This window comes from Epinephelus moara, chromosome 2 (genome assembly GCF_006386435.1).
Source record: "Epinephelus moara isolate mb chromosome 2, YSFRI_EMoa_1.0, whole genome shotgun sequence".
NCBI lineage: Eukaryota > Metazoa > Chordata > Actinopteri > Perciformes > Serranidae > Epinephelus > Epinephelus moara.
This window is the reverse complement of record NC_065507.1, coordinates 11,569,620-11,587,676: the sequence shown is the minus strand read 5'-3', so window position 1 is coordinate 11,587,676 and position 18,057 is coordinate 11,569,620. Positions and strand designations below refer to the sequence as shown.

The window sequence follows — 18,057 nt, the reverse complement described above, 5'->3', positions numbered from 1 at the left end:
GACGTGCTGGCTAGGCAGCAAGTGAAGTGGGTCACGTATGAGTGTGTCGTGTTTTCTTTTCTGCTGCTTTTTGTGTTGTCATTGTGTCTGTGGTGGTGAGTTGTGTGCACATGCACTGATTTCATGATTAAGCCACTGTTAAACACTTGTGCTCCCGCCCGAGGGGAAACGTGATGTCACGATTTGCCTCGCCCTTGGGAACCTTCACACACTCTCATGTGAAGACTTTTGGCCTCAAGAATGCTGCTCATTATACAAGTTCCCACAAATACAGAACATCAGGGTTTAATACGGCTTAATGCAAGATATCATAACATAAGACAGATGAACCTGGCATCTGCTCCATGTAATTATCCTCTCAAACACTCATCAGAGATAAAGGCACAATACGTGATTCAAATGTAAACTAAAGAGTAGCAAAACAAAACTGAAACTTTCCATCGCCCTCAAACTGAAGGGCTTTTTTATTTAAAGTAGGGTTGCAGCTGTAACCGATGTATAATTGTAATAGCTTTATATTTCACCAAATACATCTTTCATATTTGTTCATATTTTGTTGTTGCTTTTTTTTAATGTGTTCATACTTGTTTCTGTATTTATTTGGGGGAGATTTTATTCTGGTAAATCCAATTGATTATAATGGGCTTTGCAGAGAATAGCGAGGCAGAAGTTGTACTCGTCTCCGTCCTCATCATCCACAAACACAACGCAGAACTTAAACATTGTGTTATGCACATTTTGTAATACTATTTAAAGCTGTATTACCTGACCTTTTTCCCCCACTTGGATGCAGTGAAACAAGCTGTAACCCAAACACTGACATTATCACCTTATGTCATGCAAAAAGTAGGACTGAGTGATATGTCCGGGAAATTCTAGCATGATATTTTTAGGCTATATCTTGATACACAATATATATCTCAATATTTTTAAATCTTCTCCCAAGCACTTCAGTAAGACTAGGACTGGGAGACAATATCGAACCTTACAGTGTTTTTGACCAGATACGCTGTATGATGCAAATAAACTAAGGAAAAAAAACACTATTTATGCCATATCATGATACAACAATATCCAAATCTAAGATGGTATGTAAGCTCATATCTCGATAACGATTTAATATCTTCATATTGCCCTGCCCTAGCAAAAAGTCAGCTGTTTTGTTGTTCATACTGATACCTACTAAATGTTTTGCTATAGCTGCGAAATTCTCCTCTGTCCTCACCAGGAAGAGCTTTTCGCTACAAAGAGCTGCCTGCTGCGCCTAAAACTGATCAATGACAGTGGTTAGATTGGACCAAATCATTATGTGTCTTGTTGCCACACAGTTCCTGATTGGTGACAAGGAAAATGTAAAAGAAGGAAGGGCCATGATGACAGTGACACGTTTTTAGGAGCCAGACTTTGGTGCTAGTTCTATTGGAGTCAATGGGATGGACGCAGCAAATCTCACAATAAGCCACTGTATCTTTGTTGTTTTCCAATTTGACTGATAATTCCTACGTTATGTATGTTTATCTAAATATGTGTGCTCGTTTTCTTTGTTATTGGTCTCCAAACAGATCATGGCTCTGTCCTGCAGTGGCTGAGATGCAGCTGACAGAGCCATGATCTGTTTGGAGACCAATAACAAAGAAAACAAACACACATATTTAGATAAAAAATGTCCGTAAGCATCACTTAATGTGTGTTTTTTTAATCTGGTGGAGGGATAGTTCAGTCAAAGTTGAAACAACAAAGATAAGATGGGTTATAGTGTGGCTTGCTACATCCATCCCATTGACTCCAATACAACCGGCACTAAAATCTGGCTCCTGGAACGCTGTTACTGTCGTCATGACCCTTCCTTCTTCTATATTTTCCTTGATTAGTGACGTGTAATTTCAAATAAAAAACAGCTCCACTTTGTGGTTCTCAAGTTGCCAAGTAATCTGTGCGCTCGGAGATAAGTAGCAAATTTTTTAATGTCTGACTGCAGGTTGAGACTGAACCATGACATGAACAAATCATGCGGCTTTCTGGGTTTATTTGGAGAACTGAGTTATGAAAATCCTAAACCAGCAGTGGCTGCTGCAGCATGTTACTGTTAATCACACAGACTTTATAAACAAAGAAACAGCAGTCCGTCACTTTCCAGACATCCGGCGTGATAACCAAAATATGAGGGAGCAGCGTTACATCAGATCTGCACGTTCCTCATGAGCTCTCTGGTTTGTAGCTTTAAGAGGAAGTTGGAGAAGAAACAGTAGCACGCCTTAATTCTCCATTTGAGTGACATTTCCCTCTGAGGCCATTCACATGTAAGCTTAACATAATTGTCTCAGATCATTATCAGTAATCAAATATAATTTTTCTGATCAATGCATGATAGGGAAGGTGTGGGTTACTGCAGAGCAAACATTAAAGGTACGCTGGTCTGACACGGAGAAACAGACCATTTCACAACAATGTGGAGGGAGAGAAAGAAAATGTGAGGGACTCTTGATGAATACTGCAAATATAATGAATGGCTTTTTGTTTGAGAAAATCTTTTTCAGTGAGCCCTGCTGTTTGCTTTCAGTACATTAATCATAACGGGAACTGGTTTCAACCTTTTCACATCCAAGAGCTCTTTGTTATCCACTGTAAACATTACTTTAGCTTTGGGCAGTTTTTTTATTCAGCCAGATAGGGGATAAGGGTATTTTAACATTCCTTCTGACAGGAAAAAAAGAGAAAAACTCAAAGCAGTGCTGTGAAACTTTGTCTGACCCAGAGGGCACAGTAAAGGAGCACTTTCATATGAGCACTGAAAAGTATGTATTACTTTTTTCTTTTACATATTGCCACATTCCAGATCTTACAATCACTGAAACTCTCTAAATAAATATAAGTTTATATAAGACGTACAACAGTTAAGCTGTGACGTTTTTATGTGCATGTAATCCTACTGATCCCACTTGAAGACAAAGTATCACCCATTAAGACATAAATGAACATTAAATCACAGCAGACAGAAGCTTTCTCTCACTATTAAAATATAATACTATATATATGTGACTAAAAATGGTGCACCATTTCTCCAGGGTGTCCACAGGTATCAAACACTTATGTTTAATGCTTTTTAAGACCTTTTTAAATTATTTTAAACCGAATTTAAGACAGAATTTTGGACAAATCATTCATTTGTTATTAAGCATTGCTGATAAGTATAAAGGTAAGGAGTATATATGTTGCAGAGGCAGGCGTTTATGTAGGAACAGAGTTATGGAAGTGAGTTCGATTAATCTACATTTTGTATAAAGTAAAAGACAGTGTTAAGTTCAGTGACTTTCATGCACAAGAGCTTGATTCATTTTGACAAAAAAGCAATTAAAAGATGAATAAATTAAATTAGATAAAATGTTTGTGGAGATTAAGACCTCACAAGTTCAAATTCAAGACTATTTAATAACTTTTATGGCCTCATATCTATAAAAATTGGCTTTTTAAACAAAAGAAAAGCTTTGTAAAAGATTAATAAAGCACAATGTGCTGCACAAAGTACAAGGAAGAAGTTGGAGGCACAAAATAAAGCCAGCAACCAACTATAAAAGTGAATCAAATCCATTAAAACCAAGGAAATGTCATTAAGTAATAATTAAGATGAAGAATAAACCAATAAAAGATGCAAAGACATGAGTGGAGTATGCTGCCTCAGTAAAAGCTGGACTAATAAAGAAAATCTTAAAATTAAATTTAAAGAATAATACTAAAAGTAGACCAATAAAAAAGATAATATATATGAATTAAAATAAAAGAGCAAAAAAAACAACAGTAAAAGATAAATAAAAAACAGAAGATAAAAAAGATAAATAGACCAATAAAAGGAGATAAGAAATAATAGATAACAGAAAATAAAACAATAGAAAAATAAAAAATAAATAAAAGAAAAATAAAATATTAAATAAACCAATAAACCAGTGAAAGTAAAATCACACCTGAGTTAAAAGCGATAAAAGAAATAAAATAAAATAAAAATAAATTAAATTAATTAAATTTGAAAATAGTCCAGAGACACCCTGTTCTCATAATAGCATGGTGTCATACCGTCATGTGTAATATTAAAATTTGAGACTTATAATGAGTTGTCATTGCACGGATCACTTCACACACACAGAAACTGTACTGCATTGTATTGGTAATCCACAGATGTAACAACTGACAATGGTGTTTACATTCGGTCTTCATTGTCAAGGTCAAGTTAAACTCATCCAAGGTGAGCATCATCTGCTCCTCAACACAAAGGCAGCCTGTTATCAGAGGCCCAGCAGCTGCAGCAAACACAGATAAACACTAGTCCATTGAAGAGAGCTCACCTGCTGATATTATCTCCACACAAACCAGACCAATAAACCACAGCCTTTCATGCACTCCTTGCCTGTTGACTTTATGGGATGCCACATACTCCAAATAAAAGAGGCACTTCTTTACACCTCAGAGGGATCTTTGACTTTTGTCTGCACAAAGAGGCTCTTTAGGAGAACTGAGCTTTGTTTTGCTCAGAACTCTGAATAAAGAGAGAATAAATGTTTTTTCTGACTGCATTCCTAAGAGCTGTGAAACAGTGTTTCTATTTTATGTGAAGATATTTAAAACTGTTTAACACAGAATTTATTCACAGAACCTTGAATTGATCACTGTGACTCAATTGTCACGTGAGAAACGATTAGGGGTGGGAATCACCAGAGGTTCGTGATGATATTATCACGATCCTACTGACGATACAATATTGCCACACAAAAATATTGCGATACTATACAGTATTGATTTTTTCCCCCACCCCAAAAGGCACCTAAATCACTATAAAATTACTATACATCGTTTTTAGAGGCGATGCTATTCTGGCGAGGAGCTTAAAGTAGGCTAGCTATTAAGGTTTGATGTCTCTACTCAGCTCTACAGTAACTTTGTAACTTGAGCACTAGGGCTGGGCGGTATGACAAAATTTTCACATCACTTTTCTTTTTTTAATCATATCGGTTTCACGGTATTTGACGGTATTTTGCTCGGGTTCGGCCCACTTGACATGCTGCTGTGTCATGCTATGGCCTATTCAAGTACCGGAATTTGTTATTTATGTGACAACGCCTGAACGCAACACAGGCTCCGCTCCATTAGTGCCGTGCTCGGTCATAATTGTCTCGGACTCGGGACGGGTCGGCTTCGGTCAGGAAAATGCGGCCCAAGCCATGCTCTAGTGTGCTCACCTGTGTGTGTGCGCACGTGTCTGTGTGACACAGATACAGAGAGCAGAGGAGAATTGTAAACGGCGGTGCGCAGCCGCAAGTGGCTTATAGCGGAAACACTGCTCTTTTTGGCATGAGTTCTTCTGGGTCATCGTGTGCAGACTCTCTCCGGCAGCCATTCTCGCCTCTAAACTTTTCTCTATGCTCTCACTCTCGCCGGCTCTAGCACGCCTGATGTGTGCAACGTTGAAACACTTTCCCGCCGCGCACATTCCGGACGTTGTTTGGGCTATTCACCGGTATTGCGGTATATGAAAAATTCATATCATAACGAAAATAAATAACAGTTTTCGGTACGAACCAGTATACCGCTCAGCCCTATTGAGCATGTTCAAAAAATGTAATTCAGTAAATATATAAACAAGGGAATTAGCTGCTGCTTCAAAGATTTGGAAATCTAACAGCTTTGCTTCATTTGATGCCTTTTCAGACAGAAAGTTCAAGAAGACGAGCATCTTATCATCTGGTATTCCTTTAAATTTGTGATCATGAATTCAGTTTCCTCGTCTTTTATGAGAGAGCATTCACATGGAAGTCTGTTTTAGATTAGATCCTCCAGATGCACATACACTGAACACAAAAACACTTTTACAGGAGCTGTTTCTGCACGTTCAGTACCCGAGACAAACTGTACCATTAAGAGGTACCACAGACAACGTATTAAATCATCATTTGCATTCTTTCAAAGTGAAACTGGATATGTCTGCTGGGATGATTTATAATATACAAAAGCACGACACCCAAGGTGTTTGTGGTACAACATTTTACAATCATCACGTCTTGTAATGTAACACCACCAAACATCGTTGCTGCTGTGCGGCTGTGGTTTGATAATTGCATGATAAGTTAATTAAGACAGTAGTGAGGACAAACTGATCTGCAATCACCAGAGATCATCATTCCAGCTGCTGACGTCTGACAATACTGAGACGCTCTGGTTTGAATTGCTGGCAGGCAATTGTAGTCAGGAATGTTTCCCGTACCTTGCCAGCCTGATATGTTGTGTCCCATCTGTGGTGAGAACTGATTGCATGAAGCTTTGAAGTCGGTTGGCATGCCACAGAAGTGAATAAGTTTTCTCCATGTGACAGGATGGGGCGTTGAGGCGATCAGGAGGGACAGAGGTTCATTTGATCATGTGTCCTTTGGCTAGTCTTCACAAGCTCTAATAGCAGCATGGAAAAAGGGATACGCGGCAAATACCAGTAGCAGCTGCTCTCCAGAATTTGCCCCATTTCTTTGAGATATTTAATTTGTGAAAGAAGGGATATCCTGCCTCGAATATCAAAGATAACTGTTGTTTTGTGGCTGCACTTAAACCAACACCATTGTTTCTCTTCACGCTGAACAAAGAGAGATACAATTCCCACCTGAATTGCGTAATCCGGTTGAAAATAGTAATAAGCACAATGCAGGGATAAGCTACAAAGCACAGGTAGGGATTCGCGCTACTTGTGTCTGTGTGCATGCCTATGTATGTTAGCATGGTGTACCGTGACAGTGAAAAACTCCAGCAGATGAAACACATTAAAGAGGCTGAAGGAATCCATAAAACACAATCTCGTTTTTTACTCGGCTCCAAAAAAGCCACTGGGGGAAAGGGAGGAGAAGAAAAGGGGGGGTGGTTTAAGATTTACAGTCCCTCCCAGACGGCGACTGCCTCCCCTGCACAGATGCACCGTTGCCCCCGGGGCCAGTGTGGCCTATTAGAATGATCTGCCCTTCAAGTTTTCACCACCCTCCTCAAGATAACACTGGAGGGAGGGAGCAAGACTTTCAAACATTTGGAAATGCTCCACTGAGAGTCCCTGCAGGAGCTAACTACCAGCTATGTTCTGAGACACAATAGCCATTTTGTTTCGTAGGCCTCCTCCAGTATCAAAACGGGAAGCGGCACAGATGGACAAATGAGCAGACGGAGGGAGGCCAGTTGTTTCAAAGCCGACATTCATCACAAAACACTGCAACAACACATTAAAAAATATACAGACTGAATATATAGACTGAAAAAAACTAACATAAAAGCAAACAAACAGCGGATGATCTGATGAAATCGTGATTCTTCCCATTTGGGGCTTGTGAGCAAACAACTTTTTTTTAAGTTGTCTGATATCCCAGAGCTGTCTCCATTCATTTAACGTGAGGCTGCTCACCCTGGTCTGGGACCGCTCTGATGCTAACGCTGCCAAAAAGCCTCCTCAGAAACAGCTGCAGCCTCCTTTACCATCAGGAAGTCACACTCAATTACCAAAGGTATAAGTTCGTTCGCCTGTTGGTTTTATGTGGAAACCTGAAATCATAAGGTTGTATTTAACTACTCCTAATGGCCGGAAGACAGACGTTAATTGGCTCTGTAGCCTACTGGAATGCAAACCCTGCTTTGTGAGCATACTGTAACACCTCCTGTCTCCTTTTTGCATAATGGATCTGCGCAAAAAGGTAATCAATTGTGCTGCTTGAGCCGGCACACTCCCTGTCGTGTTTACTCTGGTGCTGAAACAAAAACACGTAGAACAGTGCAGCCCTTTTTCGAACGCCATTGAGACGTGTTTTGTCTAGAAATATAAATGGAGGTTTTGTTCAAGGAAGTTTGCTCTTTTAATCCAAAATGAGCGCTAAGATTGAGTGACACTCTGAGCTAACATAATCCAGTGTTGGCAAATCCAGTATTATGTTAGCGCTATCCATTTCAGCTTTTCAACTGCTTAGCTTGTAAATCCAAGCATTTATTTGCACATATAGCTTGGCCGCTTGGCTCAGTGAGACTTAGTGAATGAACTGTGGCTCGCTCCACCCTTCAACGTCTGCAGTTCTGGTTACACCAAAGACCGTGTGCTGGCATGTTGTGTGTGTGTGTGTGTGTGTGTGTGTGTGTGTGTGTGTGTGTGTGTGTGTGTGTGCAGGCTTTGTTGTGGCACAGCCTGAGATTTGGTTCTGGTAGCATTTGGCTAGAAGTTCAATTGTGTGCAGAAGCTGGTGATGTTTGCTTTTAGACCACTGTTGTTTCATCTTTAAACATCACCTATTGTGGGCTTAGATGAATAGCCTCTATTCACTGGAACATTTAACGAAATGTCCAACTGATGTTAGGCCAACTGTTAGAGGAGATAAAAGAAAGGGAAGGTGCTTACAGTGCGGCTCATAAGGAGGTGGAGGGTCCCCACACGGTATACACTCCATGTCCTGGAAGCCACTTAATTTTGTCTTCCTGTAGTATCTGTTGAAGACACAAAATGACACGTTCAAACCTGCAACAAACTTTCATAATGTAACATATTTAAGATACATGTTTGTCAGACTTATCAATGATCACTATCACAACTCTGTCCTCTCACCCCGGCAGACAGTCGCCACACACAGCGTTGCTGGTGGTGGAGCAGTTGCCCTTCTGGAAGCGGTTGATGAGTCCACAGTCCAGGCAGGGCTTGCACTTCTGCAGGCTCCGGTCCTCCTTGAAGCGACTGCTCCGGCAGGGCACGCACCGGGCATCCTCTCCATAACCAAAGCCACATTCCTGTGGGGATTAAAGGGAGAATACACCGGGTAAGAGGTGGGGTCGGTGGTTTGGGGAGATGTGCAGCTGGTGAAAAGAGGGCTTGAATGTGGACTATCGGGGGTCTGGAATTAAAGAATGATCTTGGCTCGCGGGATCAGGGGAGAACAATGGCCTGCCTCTTTTGAGAGTCCATCTTACACTGGCAATAATCTCCCTGACTCTCTTAGTATGAATGAGCGGCCTTCCGCTGCAAGACCCAGAAAGGCCAGGCATTTGAATAATAAAGGCCTCGGGGGACACCCACTGTTGTATTATTGCAAGTTTATTGCTGCGTTTTTGTGTGACTCCCTCTCCAAGCAGACTCTGTGAGTGTCCCGTTGATTGAGAGGCCAGCAAGCAAAGGAAACGCTTCAGGAAGGGGGCAAGGATTATGGAGAGGTATATGGAGAAAATAAGATGAATACTCTTTTTGTCTTCAACAATGGAAAGTGCACTTAAAAAGCACAGCTTCCTACTACCCTGTGACTGATCTAATGCTGAGCCACCTTTCGGGGATTTGTTCACCTGGGCTGAGCAAAATCTAAACTAGAGAAGACATTTTTTAGAGGAACACTTTTTTTCCAGTGACTAAAATATATAGTCTGGACAGACGATCAAACACTTATCATGTTTAGTTGAATAACTTGTCGGTATTTCAGTGTCAAGTCTTCCACATTATGTTATTATACAGCAACTGGCAATGTAGAAATGCACGTATGATGTAATTTGAAGGAAAATTTATGGTAACACTGAATTCACCCCAAAATGTATTTGTTAACTTGGGCTGTAAATACATAACAGAATTCATATTAAGTATTACTCCAGCTGCTTACTTCTATCTGCCAATGTTACTCTTGTTTTGTCTCTTTCCTAATCGGTTCTCTGTCATATCCCTAAAAGTTATGTTGAAAGACTGGTGACCTCAATGACAAACTGACATTTACATGACAGCTGATACTACTGTACACCACACCGAGTGAAAAGACCCTGCAGGGATGACATCATACATTGATCATTCATTATCAGCTCCAGAGCAGCTGCCCCCCTGTTGTCTGGTGTTGCCACACGCAATCCAAAGCCAGAAGGACGGACAAGGGGGCGGGAGGTGCTCATATATCATTAAAGTGAAGGCCAGCTTCAAACAGGGCTTCTCTCTTCTCTCCTCTCTTCGCCCGTGTCCCATTTCACTGCCCGGGCATGCAGTCCTGCTGGAATGTGGGCACAAGAGTCTGATATGGGGGTTGGGTTTGGGGAAGCAGGCTGGCAAGAAATAAAACGGGAGGTTAGCGGCAAAGATGCGATCGTGTGATGGCACCACAGAGTCGGGGACAGAAGATGAGGATTTCAGTCCTTCCAGCCAAACACATGTGAGCCTGACATTGAACCCTTGGACCAGGCCTGGCCCGAGGTGGACCAGCTAGGGCTAGACTATTGCAGCTGTTGTTATGAACTCTCCATATAAGGCCTTGCTCTCCAGCAGGGCAGGGAAGGGAACAGTGGAGGTGGGGGGGGGGGGGGTGGGGGGGACAGAAGGAGGGAAGAGACAGCGAAAGAGTGAGAAACAGCGAGGGGGTGGCTGATGAGTGATATAAAGGGGAAAGAGGGAATAAAGAAGATTCGGCCGCCCACTGCTGCAAGCCATGGTCTTGCCTGTTTGAGGGGAACGAAGCTCAGACTGAGCCAGTGGAGGCTGAAAAATTACCACGGCACTGAACCCTAACACTGGTCCTTAAGAAAGCACTGTGGGCCCGGCCATTGCAGGGTACCTCACAGTGGTTCTGTGACCCACTTCCACATGAAGGAAGGGGCCCAGCGATGATTCGTCCCCCCTGAGCGCAGCACTGGCACAAGCCCTGCCTGTGGGGCACCGCATGGCAGGATGGGGGCTGATGCCACGTAGACACGAGCAGGTCAGAGCACTGAAACAAAAGGAAAATGGAGCCAACTTCTGCCCCTCTGATCCAGGCAGTACAGATCATCAAGGAGTGATCTCTTTCTTCTTTTATCCCTGCTAACAAAGCTCCACAGAGCTGACATCCTGCGCTGATTGAGACTCGTTCAGCAGCTGAAAGAAAGACTGCTCTAAACTGTAATCTGTGATGTTGAAGTTATTATTACATGAAAAGGTGCGTACACAATGTGTAAGCCTTTTCCAACGCATAACGATAAAACTGCCACCAGTGTCCACAAAAGAAGACATATTCAGTCCGTTAAACCTGCATGAAAAGACCATATTTGCAGGGTGTGTAGAGGATACAATAATGGCAAAAATACCACAGTACACACAGAGGCAAATTAACTCTCTATTAAATACATCTGCTGGAAGTACAGGGACAATATCTGAGAAAACCACAGGGGATGCAGTCAAGAAGAAACTGCAAGAAAAAGAAGCAAACCAACATTCAACTTGAATGTCCGTTTCCATATTGTACTTTGAGGTGCTTTCACGTCAAAAGCCATCCAAAAAAGGCAGATGCTTAACATCCCATTTCCCTGTCCTATCTCCTGATCTAGTTTGGGTGAGACTGCCAAGCATAACAGCAGTGTGGAGGGGAGAGGAGCGGCGAGAGAGGGGAGAGCTGGCTGGGACCTGAAGCATGTTCAGACGCAGAGATATTTCTGAGATTAGGAGGGAATCACAAGGGGGGCGGCCAGTCATCCGATCTGGTAATGAAACGACGCTGAAAACAATGCATGTTAGTTAAAGCAGTGTTCTGTCCGGGACAAAATGTACTTACTCCTTTTGTTTTCCTCTTCATTACACTTTTTAAAGCTTTTTTTTTACTGCCTTACTTCTTCAAACACAAGAATGGTGCAGCTAATGTCAGGCTGCTCAGATTTTGACCACTCTGTTGCTTATGCATTCCTTTGTTTCTCTCTTTAGCCAGTACCATCCAGAGGTCCTTTGCCCTGGGAGTGTGGCTGAAGGAAATGTTACACTCTTGCTACATACTACAAGATGTTGACACATCAAAGTTGTGTTCCTGCCTTTTTTTTTTGCCACTGGCAGTTTTCCAGCGTGCACTGGAAAGCAATTCACCCCTTCCCCTTCATGCTTGACACAACACAAGAGACGAAGCAACTCGCAATGAATGAAACCAAGAATGAAATATGTCCGACAAAGAATAACTGGTTTTAATGGACGTCCCCTCTGTGTGGGTGGTTCTTTTAGCTACAGTTAGTGTGAAGGGGCTAATTGATGTTTGTCAGCTCGCCTAAGAGCGGCTTCCAGAGGCAAACTTCCAGAGCAAACTGGGGCACATTCCTCTGGGATCTCTATGGCAGCTGCACAGAGTGACTCCAAAAGTCTGCTTCCCTCCCAACAGTCAGCCCTGCCTTTCAGAATATGGACAGATTGTCTTGGTTACGCGGAGCTCAGATCAGAAGTTGTTTCTCTGAGAAACTTTCTCTGAGTGCAGGCCCAGGTCGCCACTGTGAGCCGGCATCCCGCTACCTTCAGAGAAAGAATGAGGCAGCCAATTATTAACCAGGACCCCAGGGTGGCTAGCAGCATTCAAGCCTGTTGAGCTGGCAGGGGAACACGAGGACTACTGAAGCGTATTACCAACCACAGAGTGCATGTCTGTGTGCACTGAGATTAAAGGCAACTTGGCTTAAATGCATGTGTGCAACAGATGTCAAGGGTGATACAGAGCTTTTTTTCTCGAGTGCTTACAGAAGTAGTGGAGTGTTAACTCACCTAAAGTCAGTCTATCAGCCTTTTTATTAATGGAATACTTAAAACCAACATTATTCCTTATAAACAAACACATACCTTAAGTTATGAGGACAAAAATCTCCTTTTGGAACCATTTAATTTAATTTACAGTGCTATCTTTTTTTCTTAAGGCCCATCAGTATCTCTTGACTAAATTGTTTATATAGTCGTGGCAGATATATTCTCATATGAATTCACTTGCTTGTTTATTAGGTACACCTGGCTCGTCTAACAGCCCTGCAATAAATCCTGAATGAAGGTTATAATGTTCAGCTTTTGTTTAAACTGTTTTAATTAAACTTTATGGTCGTTTTGTGAGCTGTTGAACTGTATAACGCAACACCTGGAAGCATTTGAAATATTTAGTTGACCGTCGTCCGTATAAATGGTGTGTAACAGTGACTGTTAGTCTGTGTATTACAGTTGAATTATTGGAGGACCTGTCAACCACTTTGGGAGCAACAACAGGTTACAATCTAATGTCTAAAAATCAGGTGATGGATGGTGATTACTCTTTATGATTGTGCCTTTAAACTTTAAAACAATTAGCAAGTCGGTTGACTGTTTTACTTTCCTTTAACGTAATTAGAGATGCTCTATTGCCATTTTTGGCCTCTGAACTTGTGTGTCGGCTAATAGCAAGTATCGATCTGATACCATTGCGTTAAAAAAGATAACAATAACAGCTGGATACTAATAACCCTGTATGGATGTGAAATGATAGCCATAATTGTTTTATGGCGTGGCTTAGCTTAAACTCTTTGTAAAAAAATGCGTAAATACATACACAGCATGAATTTGGCAAGGCGTCACCCCTTGGAACTAAAGCCTTGCATATTTTACATGCTCCTTTTTATTAGTGGGGATTTCCAGCGTAAAATACTGCCAACAATATTTTGCTAATGGCTCATAGTAAACCATTAACCATAAATCAATTTGTTTTCGCCGCTCTGCAACGCTTTTTGCCAGTGGCTACACAGCGCAACTCGCTGTGTAGGCTCCTGCTTTAGAGAGGCGAAGAATTGATTTCCAGGAAAACTGCTGTTTGATCTGGGAGTGAAACTACTTTGAAGTTTATTAATTGGTGCATAAACTCTCAAACATAGCCGGTCCAGCATTTGAGGCAGCATCAGAAGCACTACCGATACTGGTAGCCGTATTGGAACAGCCCTAAATATAATTCAACTTGTTTTATTTTTTCAAATATTTAACTTTTATTTAACCAGGAAGTGCCGTTGAGATTGAGCCAATCAAAACACATTTAAAATGCAACAAATACAACATATAATACAAAAATCCACAATAAAACAACAACTATTCAAACATAGAGGCCTCTCAAGAAAATCAAGCACATGTCTCTATCACCACATTCTTTATGATGCCCTTAAATCCATCAATGGATATAAGTGTTTCTAATTTTAGATCAATTAAATTCAAGTTTCCTGTCTTGTACTAATCTTTTTAAATATTAAAACAAACTGCACAGGTAGAATTATCTAACCTGCATATGATGCACAACTTGTTAAGACTGAGAGGTTTTGAGGTGTCACATTATTCACTGTTAATGTTTGCTTTGCCACAAACCGATTCAGTGATTATACTTCACTCACTTTTACATTGCTGCCTACACTTACAAAAGTAGCTGCTGCCAGAGAGGAAAGCCTAAGCTGACACTATAAAAGCCTGTTTGTACAAAGCGAGCACACAAAAACCTGTGGCTAAGGTGGTGGAAAAAACTGTATTCCCAGTCGAAAGAGCAGCAAGCTTAGGCATGGCTTGCTTCAAACAGCGAAGACAATAAGTTGGACAGGGTGCAATGGGGAAAAACAATGGAAGCCATTCAGCTGCAGAAGGTCAAAAGTATGGGTGTGACTGATTAAAGAGGGGTCGGTGTTCTACAAAAGCTAATAACGGCTTGGCTGTTCTCTGCATGAAAGAGAGGAAGTAATAAATAATGTTGGTTCCCTGGATAAGATACACTTTTCTAAACACTGATGTCCATTCTTTTCATGAACCCAGCGTTTTTTTAAGAGATTGGAATCCATCCCACTTCTTTTCAGTTTGAGGAAGTCGATTCAACTGACCTGTTATGGATCCCTGGTGTTACTACACTTTCCTTTTCCTATATAAACAAGTGGCAGTATTTTTTCCATTTAGTGGCTCTATGGAAAATGCTCCCGAATGATCACATTACTTCTTCTCTTTTTTTAAGTTCTTTCATGTAAGATGATAAAAACAGAATAAGTAAAACAATCTTGCTCCAACCTTTGATAGCTCCTGTCCTGCATCACACTGCTTGCAGGGTTTACAGTTCCCAAAGCGGTCCTTGTACTCCTGCTCTCTGCATTCTCTGGTCTCCTCCTCGGCCCCCACAGGAATCTGACAGGGACAGTGGTTTGACGAAAGTTAGAGATTCCTATAACTCATCACCATTTACATCCATAACAGAAAGACACAGAAACAGAATCCACAGCTATGCATCATAATCTCTCTTATTTAAGGGGATCAACCCTCGCTTTGGACTCTTCTTGAAAACAAGTCTGACGCTGCTGGGATGAGATAAGATGAAACTTTAATGAGCCCTGTGGGAAAACAACACAGTCGCAGCAGCTGAATCTAAGTCACAAGCAACAATGCAGGGATCGCCAAAACCAGAGACTAGGACACAGATAGCAAGTACAATCAGGACAGTGCTGTGGACAAAGGTAAAGTGATACTCAGCATTGTCAGAGTGTTACCAGCAAGTAGTTTACGGGTCCTGCAATGTGAGCAGTTGCCTGTTTAACAGTGGCATGTCGTGCAGTTCAAGTTCATGTGTGCAGCTTGTGCAAAAAGTTTGTAGCCTCTGCAGCTCACGTTTGGAGACATTTTACATGTTCCCCAGAAGTTAGTTTTCATTTCGAAAGATGGGAATGCAGTTGAAAGTTGTGAAAATAGCTACAACGTGGATCCTGAGTTAGTATTTTTTGTTGAACTACGATTTCCTACATGTCAAAAATGGACTTTTACACAGGTTGCAAGACTTCAACATACAAGCTATACACACAATAATATTAACAGATGTGCGGTAGCCTAATTATAGGTTGTCAGAGAATCAAAAACACCTAATAATCTTGCTTTCTTGTGTTTAAATGAAAAAACTGAAACACTTACCAGAGCTGAACCTATGATGTGCACAGTTAGTAGAAGTGAGAAGGTGTGTTGAAGGATCCAAACCATTTTGATGAGTTGCCTGCAGCTGAAAAAAAGGGACACAACAATAGACGACTGAGATTAATTATGTCATTATATTGCCTCTACACTATAATAAACACTTAATGAGTTGTGGAGAAGACAAACATTTGATTGGGTCAAATTTTCTTAAGTAAAACGATAAACTTTTGTTTTTTATTATCACCACCATCAGTTCAGGTTTGTTTAGCCGCTTAAATCCAGTTATTATAAACGTGTTGTGCAGCCTGCCTTTATTTAAAGCTGCATAATTTTATTTTATTTACAAGATAAGTCCAAAGAAAATGATGCACAACACATCTAAATATTTCCATTTAATGTATGCCCTATACTTTGCATTCACTGTACACATCAATAGGACATAGCTCCAGTAAAAAAGTATGATAAGCACACACAATATCTATATGATGCTGTCATATAGAGTGAAATATGCTGACCTTTCCAGCCTTAAAGCTGCATTAGTTGGCGTCTAATGAAAGGGTAGACTGGATGATAAGGGGTTAAACACCTTTAAAATCACATTTTTCCACAGCTTTATAAAGCAGGTGTAGGCTGTGACGCACTAATTAAAAATAACCACACGCACGAGCGAACTGTAGCACAGTTAATTGATGCTGTTTGATTAAAGTCTCAACAGCAGCTGCAGATAGAAGCTCAGACAGCTTCATAGCTTTACATTAGGAAGATTATCTTATAAAACCATTTCATAAAACTGCCTAAAAATCTCATAAGCCCTTAAAATTGTCACAGGTATCCAACATCCCCAACTTAAAGTTACTGAATACGTGTAAAGCGAGTGGAAGTATACATGTAGTTTAGCAGCTCGTGGCTTTAAAGCGACATTAGTTTCGTATAGTGTTGCTTTAATAACACAATGTCATACTTGTAATGTGAATTTAGAGACTTCAAGTTTACACCTTGTGTTCTGAAACTAACTAAACGCTTGCTCCGTGTCGTCTGTCCTGAGAGTGTAAGCCGTGAACGTCCAAAACCTACTACTAAAGCTCCTCTTACCTGCTAAAAGGCTCCTGTTGATCAAAGTATTGGTTGTTAAAAGTCGAAGGCAGACCGGTGAGAGGTGTGGTGCTGTGTTTCCCGCACCGGTCCGCTCACCATGTCAGCGCTGCAGCTCCAGCCCAACTCAGAGGAGCAGCAGCAGCAGCCCGGGGACTACACTCGGCGCACACATCAAAGGCGGGGAGAGGGGGGTGGCTTTATGGATCTGAGGCGCATGTATCTGATCTGGGATCAGCCCGCAGACATCAAAGACCCGGTCCCACACAGCGCTGACCGAGCTCAGGCAGAGCAAAGTGTGATCAGAGATCGGCTGGTTTGAGAGTCGATATGTTGTTGAGGAATGTCGAAGCAGAAGAAGACGACTTTCTTTCTCTGTGTGTCTCTCCCCTGTTTGTGTGTGTGTGTGTGTGTGTGGTTTAGTTGATGGCTGTTTAATGGCAGCCAGCCCTCTGAGTTTTGAGCCACAGCCAAACTGTGGTCCGTGGACCTCCAGAGGTCCTTCACAGCGTCCCTGCCGGTCCCTACTTTTAAGTTTAACACTTTCCCTGCCAGAGTTTAATTTTTAAGTTGCCAACCACCGGCAGCATTTTCTTTAATCATATCCACTAATCTTTCAAGACCCACTGAATAATTTGTATTATGAATATGTAAACAGTCTATACATGAAACTAAAGAAGAGAACCTCTATTTTTAAACAGAAAAAAAACATTTTATTCTATCTTATTTCATTCGTTTTTTTTATAAACACTTGAATTTGTGCATTTTCAAGTACAAAATCTGTTTCACATTTATATTTTTTTTCTCATTTCCTTATGTCAGTTTGAATTGTATAATGAAAAAAAGAAGAATGCTTCCTCCCACAGTCCAAAGACACGCAGGTTAACTGGTGACTCTAAATTGTCCGTAGATGTGAATGTGAGTGTGAATGGTTGTCTGTCTCTATGGGCTCTAGTTTCCCGGCGCAGCACAGGGTGCCGCAGGGTGGCAAACCCCGCGCAGAGCTAGTTTCGAGTGGCGCAACCCTAGGCGCGCTCAGTTTGGTAGTTTGGCAGACCGAGGTGCGCTGAGATGGATGTGGCGGCGCAGCAGGGGGAGGTGTCGACAGATCCAGCTTGGCACAGTGACAGTTTTGTGCCAAAAAGCTTCGCCAAAGGTGTGCTAAAAGCTCGCCAGCTGAAACCAGGTCTACTGTCAACGCAGGCAGAGCGCAGCGGGTGTAAGTGGAAGTTTGGCTGACCGGCGGACAGTGCGCACACGTCACCAAAACCTCACAGGCAGGTTTCCAGAAT

At 41.6% G+C, this 18,057-nt stretch overlaps 1 protein-coding gene across 1 annotated transcript in view; it reads right to left on the bottom strand.

Annotated features, from left to right (window-relative positions):
• The window catches only part of LOC126402475 (tumor necrosis factor receptor superfamily member 19-like), a 25,160-nt gene extending 8,050 nt beyond the window's left edge, over nucleotides 1-17,110 (bottom strand). Inside the window, exons 1-5 of the mRNA XM_050064500.1 lie at nucleotides 16,766-17,110; nucleotides 15,674-15,758; nucleotides 14,786-14,899; nucleotides 8,603-8,781; nucleotides 8,399-8,484 (exon numbers count right to left, since the gene is read on the bottom strand). Of these exons, the coding sequence (XP_049920457.1) occupies nucleotides 8,399-8,484; nucleotides 8,603-8,781; nucleotides 14,786-14,899; nucleotides 15,674-15,739 (445 nt within the window). The 5' untranslated portion in view covers nucleotides 15,740-15,758; nucleotides 16,766-17,110. The remainder of the gene's footprint in view (nucleotides 1-8,398; nucleotides 8,485-8,602; nucleotides 8,782-14,785; nucleotides 14,900-15,673; nucleotides 15,759-16,765) is intronic.
• Nucleotides 17,111-18,057: the final 947 nt, after the last annotated feature.